Below are 17,056 nucleotides of genomic sequence, written 5' to 3'. Positions count from 1 at the left end.
TGTGTTTCATCAGCATCAGGCGTGAGTGAAATTGCAACTTGCCCTTAGTCTCCTTCTGCTGAGTGTTGTTCAGCTCTACCATCTCCCACCCCCTTGCCCTCCTCCAGTCAGTAACTCTTCTTGCCTGTTCATCTGATGCCAGCCCCTGTATGCTAGTTTTACTGTACTACTACTGTACTTTTCAAGGTGCTGTACTATAAGATTAAAAATGTTGTCTTTATTTTTTGTGCTTGTTTTAGATATTTGTGTGAAAAATAGTATAAACCTATTACAGTACCTATATATCTAATATATGTACAGTACCTATTATATGTACAGTATATGTATAGTACCTATTATAAAGCTATGTAGTTGTTAGTTGGGTAGCTAGGCTAATTTTGTTGGACTTATAAAAAATTAGGCTTATAAATGCACTCTCAGACCAGAACTCATTTGTATATAGAGGGCTGACTGTAGTGGTTTCCAGGGACTGGTGAGAGAGGAAAGTGAGGACCAGCTGCTAGAGGGTATGGGGTTCATTTAAGGGATAAGGAGAATGTTCTTGAATTATATAGTGATGATGTTGAACAACCTTATGAATATACTAAAAACCAATGAACTGTATACTTTAAAAAGGTGACTTTTAGAGTATGTGAATTTTATTTCAATTAAAAAAAATATACAGGACTCCACCATGCCAAGTGGTTATCTCTCCTATATTATAGGAACTGAGAACAATACTTCTTGTCACAATTATATTTAATGAAGATACTAATTGTTATTTACAGAAGATATACATACATACAATTCCTGCACATAATGTAGCCTAATTGTGGAAACAGGAAAAAATGTACTCCAAAATTACATACTAAATAAATAAAAAGTAATTATTTGGCACAATATCTATTATGTAGCAAATAAATAACTCTATACCATTGATTGAATGAACTATTTACAATCTATTTGAAAGTGCAAAACAATTGCTGAAAATTAAGGTATCTGTAATAACATTTAAGTCCAGAAAATATGTGGGTTTTTTAAATCAGTAACAATAATTAGCCAATAGTAAAGGTTTTTTAATGCCCAGGAAAATAATTTTGAAAAATGTTTTGTGCATATTGTGCTCTTCTGAAATGTCATTTTTTTTTTAATCTTAACGCTGGCAATTTTAAGAACCTTAGAGTTTCTCAGTGGAATTCTTATATATGCAATCCTGATTTGTAAATTTTAAAAAGTTATATTGTAAACATAAATATTATTCTGTAAGTCATTCAGAAATTACAGACCAGTCTTCCCTAAAATTACATAAATAGCCAGAATGTTTTATAGTAATGTGGTCAGGTACAATTCCTTCAGAGGTAAGACTATGAAGATGGAAGAATACAGCCTCTAGTTTGGAGTTACATGGATTCCTCAACACCTTCCAAAAACCCCATGCTCAAATCAAGATGTTGAGTTAGAAATTATGAAACTATACCACCACTGATGTAGCCAAATAAATACCATTTGTAGCACATCTCATCCTGTAAATACTCCTAGAAAAAATATCAGGAGCTTGATACTTCTCTTGACAATGATATTTCTACCATACTCTTCATGTTGCTCTTATTTTATGTTTCAGCAAAGAAGATGGCACGACTGGAAATAAAATAAGGTGACTATGAACAGGGGATTTCTAAGTTAGAGTGTGCAAGCTGTATGCAAGTCAAAGAATTTCTTCTCTTGTCATGATGCTGGTAAGCTGAATGCAGCCCTGAGATGTCTCAGGATGGGTTTTTGCTTGTTTTATAGAATTCTCTAGTGACAGTATGGTCAGTAGTAGCATAAATGGCATTTTTGAAAGATTGTGAATGGAGGCAAACGTTGTTCTGGGCACTTGAAATGTCTATGGTCGACGAGGCTCTAGTCTGTGTGACATCTGTGATAAAGTTCTCTGGTTGTCGATCACATTTAATTGCCGAACGTAACTCCGGACATCCTGATGGTTCTTATTAGCTTGAGCTGCATCAGGATCTATCAAAAGAGCAAAGAGTAGGATTGGCATTGCATAATATATGCATATAAGATACAGCTTTATTTTCTCCAGCCTATTACATTTATCATGGATTCCTGGTTTCCATCAAGACCTTTCAACACACTGTATTCACTGAACTGTTTCTACTTGGATGTTCCATCTCCTCCCTCCCACCCTTTTCTTCCCTATTGCCTATTTTGATCATTTTCCTTTGCATCAGATATTGTTTTAAAAACACCAAATAAAAATGAAAGCGTCACCTAACAACCCTGGTTATATATTAAAATTGTTTCCCCTTGCCATCCCCCAGAGTATATCACTGATCTCTACTCCCTTTGACCCAGAGGAGGACTAATGACAAAAAGACATAGTTCTCATTAGCTTCTAACAAAAGCACTTAACACCTGAGCTGACCTGAAGCAAGCCAGTGCGACTCTTGTTCTTAATACTTGCAGACAACATACAGCATTACTCCATAGATTGTATGACTGTCCATACTCAGGAAAAAAAAAAAAATCTCAGGCTGAAGTCATGACTTCTACTAGACTTTCAATTCTCTGATGCTATTTGTTCTGAAATCCCAGTTACCATTCTAGTTTCATCCACTCCCCAAAGCATTTGAGCACCAGAGCGATCAGAAGTCAACCAATTTCCCTAAAACCAGGCTGAAAGAAGAATAAAATGCCCAATCAGATGCCTATACAGGGAATAGATGTGAATGAGGAAGGTCATTTGACCTCTGGTGAATGGGAAAGATAGTTCCCTTCAGAAGTGACTATCTGGCTCCTGTATCCTGAGTTGGCGGATCTTCCTATTTTTCTAGAGAAATGAGAAATCTGGATTTCTTCCCTGGGAATTCTTCCATTTTTGAATGATTACATTATTTCGGAATAAAAGGGGAAAAAAAGCTCCATTTAGATCCAACATCTCAGCCATGGTCCCTGGGTGGCCTCTGACCCACGGATGCCAGTGTGGGACACCAGGGGCGGCCGAGCCAGCCTGGACTCTGGACCAGCGTCCTTTTTCCCATAGCACGTTGCCTTCTGCCGTCCATCTGTTCTCCTTAGATCCACACACCACTCCCAAAGACAATTAGAATGCCATCTGCATGGGGGGGTGAAGGGGAGTGTTGCAGGTCTGAACACAGAAAAGCAGAGAGAAGATACAAAGGCCCCACTTGCTCTAAGAAGAAACTCATCAGTATAATTATCACATATAAATAATACCACAGTGCTTAATTTCCTTGCTTGTCACTGGCAGTGTACTCTACATGTACAATATACTATAATTACATTGTACATATTCCCACAATGTTTATGAATCTATTCCTATAGCTGTATCTATAGATTGTTGACTTCAGAGCCAAGCAGCTGTTGTTTACTAGCAGTTACTGATAACTTCAACAAATGCAGTGGAGATATATATATATCCCCCCACCATGTCTCTAGGAGATGTAGGAGAATGTAGGATTATACTTCCAAAGGAGCTTATAGAACAAAATATATTCTATCTTGGTTCTTGGACCTCATGGAGAACCTTCTCAAGGCTTTGAACCCTCTTAGACATTTTGTGTTTAATTTCAGGAATTTCCTAGACCCCCCTGAAGGGCGGTGGATTCTAGGTTATGAACCCTTGTTGTAGTCATCACCTATATATTTTCATACTTGTTTGTATAACTGCTTTATGACCATGTATTTATACATATAGTACATTTCTAGATGAAGAGATACGAGACACTTTAATTTTGGCAGAATCCACATAAGAACAAGTGATGATGTGCAAACTGTTCTCGTTTGGGGAGAAAGAGGAGACATAATCACTTGAACAAAATTTTTTCTTAAGGATCTTGCTCCTTAAGACAAGACTATTTTTCCTAGACCCCCCAACCCCCAGGCATTACAAAATAAATGTTTAGCAATTCTGGTATCCTGTGTTAGCAAACCCTTCGTTTGGGCCAGTTCTGTGCTAAGAAGAGCAAAGATGGCTCTGATGAATAGAATGAGAAACTTTAGTCTCTGGACACTAGGTTTATTGGAGGGGATGGTACTGGTAGCCTCGCAGTCATGTCTATGTCAGACTATCGTGTTAAATTAATGAGCCCAATGGCTTCAAGTGACTCATACAATGAAGTTGGCACAAAACTTTACAGGGGCCACCTTCTCACTCCCAGACCAGCTGGAGGGAGCCAAGGCTCCAAGCTCCACCCAAAGTCCCAGCCCTGAGGAAACAGTAGTACTGGCCCAGCACGATGATCTGGTGCGATGATGCCACTTAACTCCCAACAGTTTAAACTTGCTATTCATTATCAGTGACAGTTTCATATTAAAGCATTTATTATACCAGCTGTTGTACTAAATGTGCAGATTTAAGAAAAGCACCTTAATTCACCTCGAAATACTAGAAATATAATATGAATTCCTGCTAAGGGACCTTTTACAAGTGTGCTTATACACATTCAGGCGGTCTCTCAACACTCCAAGAGACAATAAATATTATCCTTCCCAGTTTATAAACGACGGAATGAGTCATCATGAGTTGATGTAAGTTTCTTAACATGAAGCAGTGAGTCATAAAGAGAGTTGGTTAGAGGCAGGGTTTGTTGGCATTCGTGCCTTAGCTGTCTCTATCCATTCTGAAAAGAGCAAATGAACTTTCTGAGTTCATTCATAAAATAATATTCTTACGGTTATTTTCTAGTTTTACAGCTAGAAAATCTTTAAACACAAGGCCCTTGTCCAATGAGATTCACGATTCAAAGCATCTCTGACACAATCAAATATTGTCCCGGCTTCCAGAATGTCTCTGTAGCCCATTAAAAAGGACTTAATCACCAAGATCCATATTGTGGCAGCATTTAACTTACTGAAGGGTTGGCTCCTGCAGTATCTCACTGTTCTGGCAGTATTTGCAATCATTCGCTAAAAAAAAAAAAAAAAAAAAAAAAAAACTGAAATGCAGGTAAGCTTAGTGTAGAATCCAAAAACAAAAAACAAAAAAACCCCACACCATTATTTACTTTAGTGATACCTGGGACCATGAAAAATAGCAGGTTCTGATCTGTTGATCATCTGGAGGCAACTGGTTGATATATAACCTGTTTAATTACTTGACAGAGGCACCCCCTACCACCCACATACACATACAAGGTATTTGTCAAGTGAGGAATACTACTGGCATATCTTTAGTCTAATTGCTTATTCCTTAGGATGTAAAAAGCAGGCCGTTGTTCCTGAGACTGAACCTTACTCTTCAGGACCAGTTCTTACCATCCTCTCCTGAGGTCACTGTGAATTTGCAAGAGAATTTGTAGCTGTTTGGAGAGGGTTTAGCTTGTCAAGTTCCTCACTGTAAACAGTAATGAGATATTCGATGATCTTGACAGAATAGTCATAGATACTCTATCTCCACAGTTTTCTATACACTAAGCATTATTAGCCTTTTCCATCTTCCAGCAAAAGTGTGTATTTTAACATTAACCTTAATTATGTGATTCCCTCCCTCTTCACCTCCTTCATCCTTTCTGATTATAACAGTAACACACGCACATTTTAGAAAAATCACAAAATCTAGAAAATGTTGAGAACTAAGTAAAAAAATCACACAGAATACTGCTTCACAGAGTAATTTCAGCTATATTTTGGTACATTCCCTTCTAATATTTTAAAAATAAATATATATAAGCAGTTTTTTAAAAATGGAAGTCATATATTTTTGTTTTGATTTGAATTGTTTCATATGGAATTATGACTTTTCCATGCCATCTGCACTTTAAAATCTTTTTTAAAAATAACCAGGTATTCAGTCATGTGGATGGATCATAATTTATTTAACCTTTGTTAATTTTGTCATTAAGTAATCTTAATGCCTAAATTTTGGCTACCATAAAAACTTATAAGGAAACCTATTGAACTGCACTCAACTGAGTTAAAAACAAAGAAAGGAGGAAAGAAATGGACAGAAACATGAGGAAAGACACGAGGCTAAAGCACTGTTTCTGAGCCACTGTTTCTTGCTCCTGCCATTCTGAGGGTAACTGGGACCCTCAGTCTCTGTGTAACATCTCAGGGATACTTTTCTCAAGGTTGTCCCTCAGAGATGGTGGATTAATTCTAATACTAGCAGAAAATTGACAAGGTTCTGGCCAGGAAAAGAGACTTTCTAATCTCTGAGTGGCTATTTAACTCCAGTCCTTACTTTCTTCTCTCACTGAAACCTCGGCTTGCCAAAATTAGAAGATGACTCTGAGAAAACTGACACAGTGTTAAAAAAATAAACTTTTTTGGGAGGGAATTTTTCTCATAGAAGAGTTGAAGTTTTACAAGTACACACAGGTGAACGTTCATAATGCCTCGCTGAATATTACTGCTTTGAGGACTCTGGCAAGCATGAAGGGACATGTGTCTGCAGTGGGTAATTTCTCATACACAAAGAAGTAATCGGAAAAGTTTGAACTTCACTTTCATAAAGGATCCTGAAAACCAGCACATCCGTTGATCAGCATGAGAAATATATTACAAATACCTCCAAGAAAACATAACATACAATGTATAATTAGCCTCTGATATATGGAGCCCTGAAATAAACAGTAACTACGATAATTTTCCTGCTAATTTACTTTAAGTTGTTTTTTCACTTCTCCAAAGGCTTTGCATCCGAAGGGCACAAGTATATTCCATGTAGAATTATTGTAATTCTTCAGATATTGAATGGAATGTAATTACTAGGAAGCCTGGGAAATGCTGCCAGTATGCCCCTCTGAAGAATAATAAAATAATTAGCAGGGGTCAGAAACCTCTTCCTATACCATTTTGTAGGGAGTAATTGTTCTGCTTTTTAGTTTTGAAAGCTAAAACATTTCATTCTGACTTTGGTTTTAAGACTACTCTTTACAGCTATACTCTGAGACTTCATAATTTTTAGCTCATTATGTAGTTTAAAATGTGAGAACAATTGTTTAAATCAGTAATTTCCAGCTCTGGAGTTCATTCTCCCTTTCTAAATCTTTGATTAATTTTAACAATGGTTTTAATTTTGACGTATCCCTTTTAATTGTACTCAAAGATAACTTCAGTTTAACTTTGCAATCCAAATCTGGCTTTGCAACGAGGCCCATTCTTTCTCTCTGAGATGGCTGCACAATAATGTTAGAAGATGTAACATTAGCAGTAGCAGAGCCCGGACTCCATTAGCTCTGCTGGTCACTGCAGCTACAGAACGCTTTCTCAAAGCCAAAGAAGAGTTAACTTGATAACCCTACCCTCGTCTGTACCCACTGACCCATGGAATGCAATATTTAATATTCTACAGGTGCTTTCCTGGGTTTGCAGGAGAGTTCAGAAGTTCCCTTAACTATCTCCAGGGGCATAATGCCATCAAAGCTTGCCTACAGATACTGGCCCCTCATTGTTTGAATGCATCCAGCAATAAGGAACTCATTACCTCCAAGGTCAACCCCTTGCATTTTTCAACATTTATGACTACTAGACATTTCCGTATCATTTTGAGCCCAAGTGTTTGCCCCTCTGTTTTTCACCCCGCTTATCCTAGCATCCTATCTCTGAGCTCTGAAGCCACAACAAACACGTTTAGTTCTTTTAGGACAGTTCTTCAAATACTTGAAGATACTATCATGGCCCTCTCTTCACCCCCACATCTATTCTGGTTCAGCCTAAATATCCCCATTTTCTTCAACAATTTCTCAGGTCTCTTCTAGACAGCTCTCTAGATTGAAGTCCACAATTTAAAAAAAAGCCACATTGCTGATACTTGAACTTCTAGTGAATTAATTAAACCTCTCAGCCCTCTTCACTGAACTTCCTTCTCTGTAGATGTGCAGGTGGTTTCATGGGCCAATGTGGAGAATTTTGCATTTATCATCACCAAAAGCCATCCAGTTAGTCTTTCTGTTCTTCTGCAGACTTAAGTCTTGTGTGTCATTTTTGACAGCGGGTGACTGTTTATTCATTGCTATTCTCAGTGAAAGTTGGCAAAAACTAAGGTTAAAAGATATAGGCTGTATTATCCAACTGCCACAGCAGGGATGAAGCCAAAAATTATACCCTAGGCTTTGGGGCCCTGCTGGAGCAGGTTGGCCTGCCTGGAGCAGGCCAGGCAACTTTCCTACAATGCCAGCCAGTGGGAAAATACCTGATCACTCCAAAGCAGAGCTTCTCATCTTTTTTTGTTTTTCCCATCCCAGCAAACCCAGGGTTATGACACATTCCTATTAGCAACTGGCTTGTTAAAACAATGATTTGTAATTCAGGGACGAAGTGAGGAGAACATGCTGCTTTAGAAGGCACCTGGATCAGAGCAGGTGGGCAGAGCAAGTCCTTCTCTACACCTGCCCTGACTCTGATACAGCACCGCCCCCCCCCAGCCCCTGCCCCGGGAAGGCCCCACTTAGGGTTCACTCATCAGCCTACGCTGGTGGATGCAAACCAAGAATGCCAGGCTTCCCCTTGGGAATCCACATTCCAAATTTCCCAGGACCACCACTTTCCTTGAGACTAATTCTAAGTACAGGTCTTCAGAACTTATTTGCAAGAATTATGTTTATACAGTTCCTCACCTACAGGGATGAGACAAGGACCCAACTGAAAGCTGATGAATCTCCCTCAGGATGTCAACTCACACAGGGAAGCTCAGGAAGGAAAAATGAGGTAGCAAGCCAAGGTTTCTGTAACTACCCTCAGTTTTTTTTTTTTTTTCTCCTCAGTGTTTATTTTGAAGTAATTTCAAATTTTAAGAAAATTTGCAAGAGTAGTCCAAAGAACTCACATATAACCTGGTAATGTGTCTTAACAAGACCAACCCTTTTAAGGGCACCTCCCAGGCTTTGGGCCTGTCCTATTGGGCAGGTCAGTGGGACAGCTGACCAATGTGAGAGTCTGGTCTGGATAAAGGTGTAGACAGTGCATACCCAGTGACCCTGTGTCAGGTATTTATTGATTGTATTAAATATATTATTTATATACATTATATATATAAAATATAGTAACATTAGTAGTATTTCTGTATCAAGCTGTAAACAGAGCGACCCAGAGGCAGATGTCCTTCCTAGGGTCTGAGTTGCAGAATGACCAGCACAAAGATGCCATCTAGCAAGGGAGTGACCAGCTGTGGGCAGTCACGCCTGGCCCATGTGAGAGGCTCTGAGGCTGTGGTCCCCAGTGTGCGCGCGCACGCGCGCGCGCACACACACACACACACACACACACACACACACACAAAGTCGTTCAGTCGTTCAGTCGTGTCCGACTCTTTGCGACCCCATGGATTGTAGCCCACCAGGCTTCTCAGTCCATGGGATTTTCCAGGCATGAATACTGGAGTGGGTTGCCGTTTCCTTCCCCAGTGCAGATCTCCCTCGAACTACTGCTGCTGCTAAGTCACTTCAGTCGTGTCCAACTCTGTGCTACCCCAGAGATGGCAGCCCACCAGGTTCCCCCGTCCCTGGGATTCTCCAGGCAAGAACACTGGAGTGGGTTGCCTGCCATTGCCTTCTCCAATGCATGAAAGTGAGAAGTGAAAGTGAAGTCGCTCAGTCGTGTCTGACTCTTAGTGACCCCATGGACTGCAGCCTACCAGGATCCTCCACCCATGGGATTTTCCAGGCAAGAGTACTGGAGTGGGATGTCATCACCTTCTCCGACTAGGAGGCAAGTAATTCCTTCCCCTTGAATCCAAGGAGGTGTCAGAGAGGGCTCTTCTCAGATGGGTCCTTGGGGTCTGGGCTTCCCTGTTTATCTTCTGTGGCACCCTCCCCTCAGGGATGGGCTGGCCACCTTACACCATCACTCCTATCCAGATGGCCAACAGCCCACCAGCTCTCCCCAGCCATCTTGCTCTTCTGGCCAGCTCTGTACTGACTCTTGTGCCGGGTCTGAGCTCTCCCTTCACTCTCCTGTCCCTGGAGGGGAGCAGACTCCTTTGTCTGCTTTTCAGGTTCAGGCCAGCAGGCCCTCCGGGCGGTAGCACCTGGCAGGGTTCCTCTCCTGACCTCCTCCCCTTCATAGCAGTTGTGGAAACAGCCTTCCTCCCTCAGGCCAAGCTCCCTCCCTGCTCCCTTAAGTAGGCACTCCTGCCCTCAACAGTTTATGTCTTTCCTTCTATTGCCCCTTGAGACCTTTGCCCACCTTGTTCTTAAAGGTTGGCCAGACTGCTCTCTCCTTTCTTCTTTCTGCCCCTTCTGACTTGACTCTGCCCCCATCCTGTCAGATACAGGACCTCAGTCAATTACTCCCAGCTTACCATGTGTAAAACCACATTCACACCATTCTGATTATTTCACTCAGATCCTCATATACTGGGACAATAATTTTTTTCCACGTATATATGTAGAAGTATATCTGCCTCTCACCTGCCAAGATTGTGCCCATGACAGCAACCAAGTGGAAATAAATGCATGGTGAGGACCAGAGATAAAAGATAAAATGGCCCAGGAGCTGAGCCAGTCTTCACTATATGTTTCCCTGAGGAAGAATCCTGGCTCCTGTCTCATCCTACGGATCTTTAATATCTAAGAGGTGAGTGGCATACAGATACAAGCATGTAATAAGCATGATGCTCATGGTATACTGTACATACGATGGCCATGGCCATGGCAGCGCAGGTGTCTCTGTGGGCTCTTGCAGAGTATTGTGCATCTCTGTGTGCAGGGAAGGGCACTCAAGGACCGACAGAGCACCACAGGGAGGAGGGTGGACAGAATAGTGTCCACTGAGGTAACGTATTGGTAATAGAAGATGCTTGGGACATTCTGCTTTATCAGGTTTTCTAATAAGACAGAAAAATGCATTTGGGTTAAATCGGTACATAAATTCCTTTATAAATGCTTTAGTGTGTTGTCCTATCTCGCTAAATCTAACACCGGAATAGGATTATTCTTTTATGCAACAAATATTTCTTTCACACTTATGACATGCCAGACACCTTTCTTGGTGCTAGAGAAATATCAGTGAACGGAATAGATCAGATACCTGGTCTAGGACATTTACATTCTAGTGGAGAAGATAAGCAATGAAGAGACAATAAAAAAGATCATTTTAAAACGTGAAGCCAGTTGTTGAAGCAAGGTTATCTGTTGAGAATCAGCTGGCTGGCGAGGTGTGGAGCGTAGAAGAACATTTGAAGAGTGGTCAGGGAGGCCTGCTTGGAGGGAGGGACGCATGAACTGAGACCTGAATGATGTGAAAGTCAGGCTGGTGAAGGCTGGAGGAAGACAGTTTCAGGCAAAGGTAACAGCTAGTGCAGAAGCCCTGAGGCAGAAAGGAAGGAAAGCAGGTTGGTCTCACTAACTTGGACTGAGTACAGAGAAGATGAAGTGTGAGATGAGGCTGAATGGGTGCTCAGAGTAACAAGTCTGGATTTGATTATATTATATTGTATTTAACATGGTTTTATTTTTCTCTGATATAAGAAGTTACTACCTCCTTTGCATTTTGCTTTTTCACACCTTTTTAAAAATAGAGGTATAGTTGATTTACAGTATTAGTTTTAGGTGTACACAAAATGATTCAGTTATGCATATACATGTATAAGTCTATATTTTTTCTTTTCCATTATAGTCTGTTACCAAGATATTGAATATAGTTCCCTGTGCTATACAGTCTTTGTTGTTTATCTATTTTCTGTATATTAGTGTGCATCTGTTAATCCCAAACTCCCAGTGTATCCCCTCAACCCTGGTTCCCCATTGGTAGCCATGTTTGTTTGCTATGTCTTTGAGTCTGTCTCTGTTTTGTAAATAAGTTCATCTGTATCACTTTTAGATTCCACATGTAAGTGATATCATATGATATTTATCTTTATCTGACTGACTTCATGTAGTATGATCTCTAGGTGCATCTGTGTTGCTGCAAATGGTATTCTTTTTTTAAGCCTGAGTAGTAGTCTGTTTTATGCCTGAGTAGGAGGAGCCTGGTAGGCTGCAGTTCATGGGGTCGCTAAGAGTCAGACACGACTGAGCGACTTCACTTTCACTTTTCACTTTCATGCATTGGAGAAGGAAATGGCAACCCACTCCACTGTTCTTGCCTGAAGAATCCCAGGGACGGGGAAGCCTGGTGGGCTGCCATCTCTGGGGTCACACAGAGTCGGACACGACTGAACTGACTTAGCAGTAGCAGCAGCAGTAGTCTGTTAACACACACACACATATATATCACATCTGTTTTCTCCATTCATCTGTCAATGGACATTTAGGTTGTCTCCATGTCTTGGCTATTGTAAATAGTGTTGCCATGAACATTGGGGTGTGTGTTATCTTTTCTAATTAGAGCTTTCATCTTTTCTGGATATATGCCCAGAAGTGGGATTGCCAGACCATATGGTGAAGTGAAGTGAAGTCGCTCAGTTGTGTCCAACTCTTTGTGACCCCATGGACTGTAGCCCACCAGGCTTCTCCATCCATGGGATTCTCCAGGCAAGAATACTGGAGTGGGTTACCATTTCCTTCTCGACCCAGGGATCGAACCCTCGTCTCCTGCATTGGAGGCAGACGCTTTAACCTCTGAGCCACCAGGGAAGATCATATGGTAGTTCTATTTTTAGTTTTTTAAGGAACCTGTATACTGTTTTCCATAGTGACTGTACCAATTTACATTCCCATCAACAGTGTGTAAGGGTTCCCTTTCCTCCATACCCTCTCTAGCATTTGTTATTTGTAGATCTTGGGATGATGACCATTCTGATTGGTATGAGGTGGTACCTCATTGTAGCTTTGATTTGCATTTCTCAAATAATTAGTGATGCTAAACATCTTTTCATGTGTCTGTCGGCCATCTGTATGTCTTCTTTGGAGAAATGCCTATTTAGGTCTTTTGCCCATTTTTTTTAATCAGGTTGGTTGGTTGTTTTTGAGTTGTTGGAGCGGTTTGAATATTTTGGAAATTAAGCCCTTGTTAGTTGCATCATTTGCAAGTATTTTCTATTCCTTAGGTTTCATTTTGTTTATAGTTTCTTTTGCTATGCAAAAGCTTGTAAGTTTGATTATGTCTTATTTGTTTATTTTAGCTTTTTCTATTGCCTTGGGAGGCTGACCTAAGAAAACATTGCTACAATTTATGTCAGAGAATGCTTTCCCTCTGTTCTCTTCTAGGAATTTTATGGTGTCATATCTTATATTTAAGTCTTTAAGCCATTCTGAATTTGTTTTTGTGTATAGTGTGAGGGATTGTTCGAAGTTCATTGACTTATATATGGATGTCCAGACTTTCCAATACAACTTGCTGAAGAAACTGTCTTTTCTCCATTCTGACATCTCTTTTATTACTGTTTTGAACTAGTTTTATATCTTTTATTGATTTTTATGTGTTATGTTTTATTTTCAACTGCATATAATCTAAAAGCCAAGGACTTTCTTTATATTTCCTAGCAAAATTTTTTGCTTAGACACTCAACACATATTTAATTGCTTTGAAACATACCCTTTGGAAAATCTACATTTAGCCCAGATCATGTATTCTGTATAAAGAAGTAAACTTTCAAAGTCCTTTGAAAGATTTCTATTGTGTTGAAAAGGTCTGGGAAATGGGTAGATTTGAACACTTATAGAGTTTTACGTGGAGATTCTTTTTTCCATAGCTTGATATAAGTCCAGTGCTCTCACCATGAATCTTGTAATAATGTTATTGATGATAGAAAATTGTTGCTAATAATGTAACGGCATGATTAGCAATACCCAAATATAATGATTCAAAACATTTTTCTTCCTTTATAAATTAGCTTCTGTTAATGTTTCCAGAAGAACAGAGGTTTTCCTCAGGCTTCTCATTCCAAATAAAATGACTATCTTAAAATAATATTAATAAATAAATTCACCTAGATATGGGTATGTCTGAAATAGAACCAACCTCCTAATACAGCAGCAACTGTGGCTATCAGCATGCTTCATGCAGCCTGGGGTAGTGGCAGCCGGCCAGCATATTATCCTCTGATCCATTGCTAGTCTACCTCCTAAATGTTATAAATATTCATGTATGCCATAGAAAGCTACAAAGGGCTTTATTCAAACATTTTTTTGAATACTCCTTTATGTTTCCCCCAAATGAAAGAATGTCTGTTTTTTTTTTTTTTTTTGCATAGGATCAGAGTGTGAATTCTCTTTTGTTCATACTCATAAATCCTGAAAACCAATATGCAACAAATTCTCTAATCCTCATTTCATACCCCAAGGGTGAAGAGGTTCAAAATAAAAATACTTAGGATTGGCACAGCAGCTCACTGTGACTGTGCAATGCTGCCACCAAAAAAAGCATCTGTGTCCCCAACTACCCAGGTGACTTCTGCCCCGGGCAGGGACTCCCTCAAGGGATACAGCCTACCAGCCCCATGAAGGCTGCCAGCTTTGCTCACCACCGTGGCCTCGCTGATGAATGAGGGGCAAGCTGCGCACATATCAACCTGGAAAGGGAAACAGATACGTCCTTCCCCAGGAATACAGAACTAACAGCAGTCACTAGTGGGAGTTAAGTGGCGGTGGTGGTGGTATGGGAGCAGGGTGGGCTAGCTTATGGGGAGAAAAGGTTAGAAAAGTTGGCACCAAGGGCCAGGCTGGTCAAAGCCAGGTTTAAAAAACATAAATCCTTTTTTGAAATTCCAGTTCATTTTTCAGTAACACCTAACTCATGGAAGGGCAGTTATAAAATTCAGCTTTCTCACACTGTGATTTAGCAAATGAAATAAAATGTATCACTGCTGGAGCAGAGAACCATTATAATAGTGCTCTTGCAGTATTCTTTCTCCCCTTTTCTTTCATAGTAATTACAACCCCTTAATTTTGAGTGGGGCATTGGATACCCAAAATAAGGGCTACACATTCTTTCTTTTCATGCGACTATGTTTCTTCTGTCTGATAAAAGGTGAGCCAAGTGGTTACGTGCAATTCTGGGTCACATCCCTACAGGGAAGAAGCAGGTCTTCACCTTTTTCCTTTCCCCCTCCCTCTAGCTGGAATGGGGGTGGTGCTGGTCCACCATCTTGGACCATATGGATGGTGAAATGGCACAAGAGAAGAAGGCTGGAATTGTGACTGCTTCCTGGAGCAGAGCTGCCACACTTAGACATGTAAGTGAGAAAGGAATAGACTTATCTTGCGTAACCCATCATTAATTCGGGCTTCTGTTATTGCAGCTGAACTGCTATCTTAGCTCTTCAGTTGCTTTCAAGCAAAAGTGGACTCTGTCAGAGCAGGCTGTGAAGGACCTCTCTCCTCACTGCCAGGCATGTAAGAACACACTGCTGTGGGCATGAAGTACAGAGATGGGGCAGGGGAACTCCCTTAATGTCCATTAAATACGGTCTTGACTTCTCCTTCCCAGGTTACAGATGCGACAGCAAGATCTAAAGATCCAGATGAGACAAATTTCATCCTCCTTGACAGGTATTTTTGCTTTTCTTGTTTGTTCTGTTCAGTTAACATTAATAATCAAAAGTTCTAAAGCTCAATCAACTCTTTAGGAGACTGACTTCTACGCCTCTGTGCACATGTATTTTTATAGTCAAATGGTTGGCTTAACCACCCTTTGGTCTGTATTTCTGCCTAAGTGATCTGGAAGGTTCTTTACCTATTTGCTATATCTTTCATTTCTGGAAAACAAGTTTTCTCTTGAGAAATTAGGGAACTATGTTTAATTCTCCATACTAATAAGTGAACAAATGTTTTTACTTTGATCATAGAATTATTCAACTGACACAACAATAGAGATGTTCATACCCTACCCTTGGTATGGGTGGAGGGGGAGACTGCTAAGAAATATTTGCCCTCTAGCACAGACTTTAAAGAATCTGTACCAGAGGGCGAATTCAGTTGGTAAGAATCTGTCTGCAATGCAGGAGACCTGAGTTCAGTCCCTGGGTTGGAAAGATTCCCCTGGAGAAGGAAATGGCAACCCACTCCAGTATTCTTGCCTGGAGAATCCCCTGAACAAGGAGCTGGTGGGCTATAGTCCGTGGGGTCACAAGATTCAGACATGACTTAGTGACTAAACCACCCCACAGACTGTCCTTGAGGAGTGTGGACTCAGGTGCCATTTCCTAAGAAGCTTAAGATGCAGGACCTGGTGCCCAGCACTTGCTGCTGTTCTTTACCAGGCTGAGCTTTGCGATAAGCTCATTCTCAAGGCTGAATAGTATGATCTTTACAGGATGACTGTGGGATGTTTTGAATTCTCCCAGAGTCCCACATATTAGCTGGATTTCAGGAAACAGTTAGAACAATTTTTCTGGTAAGAATGCTTATAACACTCTATGACTTCCAGGAATAGTTAAATACCCTGGCCCCACCAGTGATTCCCCAGGGGTAGCTGGGGGGTGGGGGGCACCACCCCATTTTCTGTAGGGGAAACTGACCCATGGAGAACTTAAGGGACAGCTGCAAAGTGATGAAGCTGACTCTAATGTCTCCTGAACTCTCAGCCCTGGGCTTTTCCTGTGGTGCCACATTCACCGCTGCAAAGTATACCCCGGGCACATGCTCATCCACACAGAGATAATATCGCACCTCCCCATCCATGCGGGCTGCGGCCAAAGGATTTAGAAGACAATGGAGCATGCCATGAGCATGCACTATGTCGCTAAAGAAAGGCTTTGGCAAGACCTGCCTTATTGCTTCACAGAAGATGAGAAAATTAACTGCAAAGTAATGAATGCTTTTTTGGGGGGCTGGGGGGTGGTGTGGGAGGGGCTGGAAAACAGTGAATGTGCACCACTTCCACACAACTGTTCCTTTCTAAAAAATTTTTGTTTTCGGTTAAGGAAGATGTTCAAGTTCCCGCCCTGAACTTGGGTGAACTTTACTGGACTAAGGAGCACACATTCAGGTGACTGACTGCTCTGTAACAAAGAGCTTCTGTAGAGCTGCCTTTTACCTACATGCACTGAAGTCAGCCTCAGCATATCAACATTTCAAAGGCATCCTGCGGCGGTCTAGCTCCACAAACAACAAAACGACAGGGAAGTCGCTCTGGAACATTCGTGCATTTTAGCAACAGGCAGCGGAGGACGAGGCACACGGCAAAAAAGCTAGCTGCCGCTGAGGCCGCAGCACAAACACCATTCAGT

The 17,056-nt window shown here is 40.9% G+C and overlaps 1 protein-coding gene across 5 annotated transcripts in view; it reads right to left on the bottom strand.

Annotated features, from left to right (window-relative positions):
- Positions 1-616: 616 nt before the first annotated feature.
- RAPGEF4 (Rap guanine nucleotide exchange factor 4) overlaps positions 617-17,056 on the bottom strand; it is a 334,333-nt gene continuing 317,893 nt past the window's right edge. For all 5 annotated transcript variants that reach the window (XM_070358480.1, XM_070358487.1, XM_005887564.3 and 2 more), the window contains 2 exons: positions 4,857-4,911; positions 617-1,992 (listed from right to left, as the gene is read on the bottom strand). In XM_070358480.1, the coding sequence (XP_070214581.1) occupies positions 1,865-1,992; positions 4,857-4,911 (183 nt within the window). In that variant the 3' untranslated portion in view covers positions 617-1,864. The remainder of the gene's footprint in view (positions 1,993-4,856; positions 4,912-17,056) is intronic.

Source organism: Bos mutus, chromosome 2, assembly GCF_027580195.1.
Source record: "Bos mutus isolate GX-2022 chromosome 2, NWIPB_WYAK_1.1, whole genome shotgun sequence".
Classification (NCBI taxonomy): Eukaryota; Metazoa; Chordata; class Mammalia; order Artiodactyla; family Bovidae; genus Bos; species Bos mutus.
The sequence above is the reverse complement of the archived record's forward strand: the minus strand, read 5'-3'. Positions and strand labels throughout refer to the sequence as shown.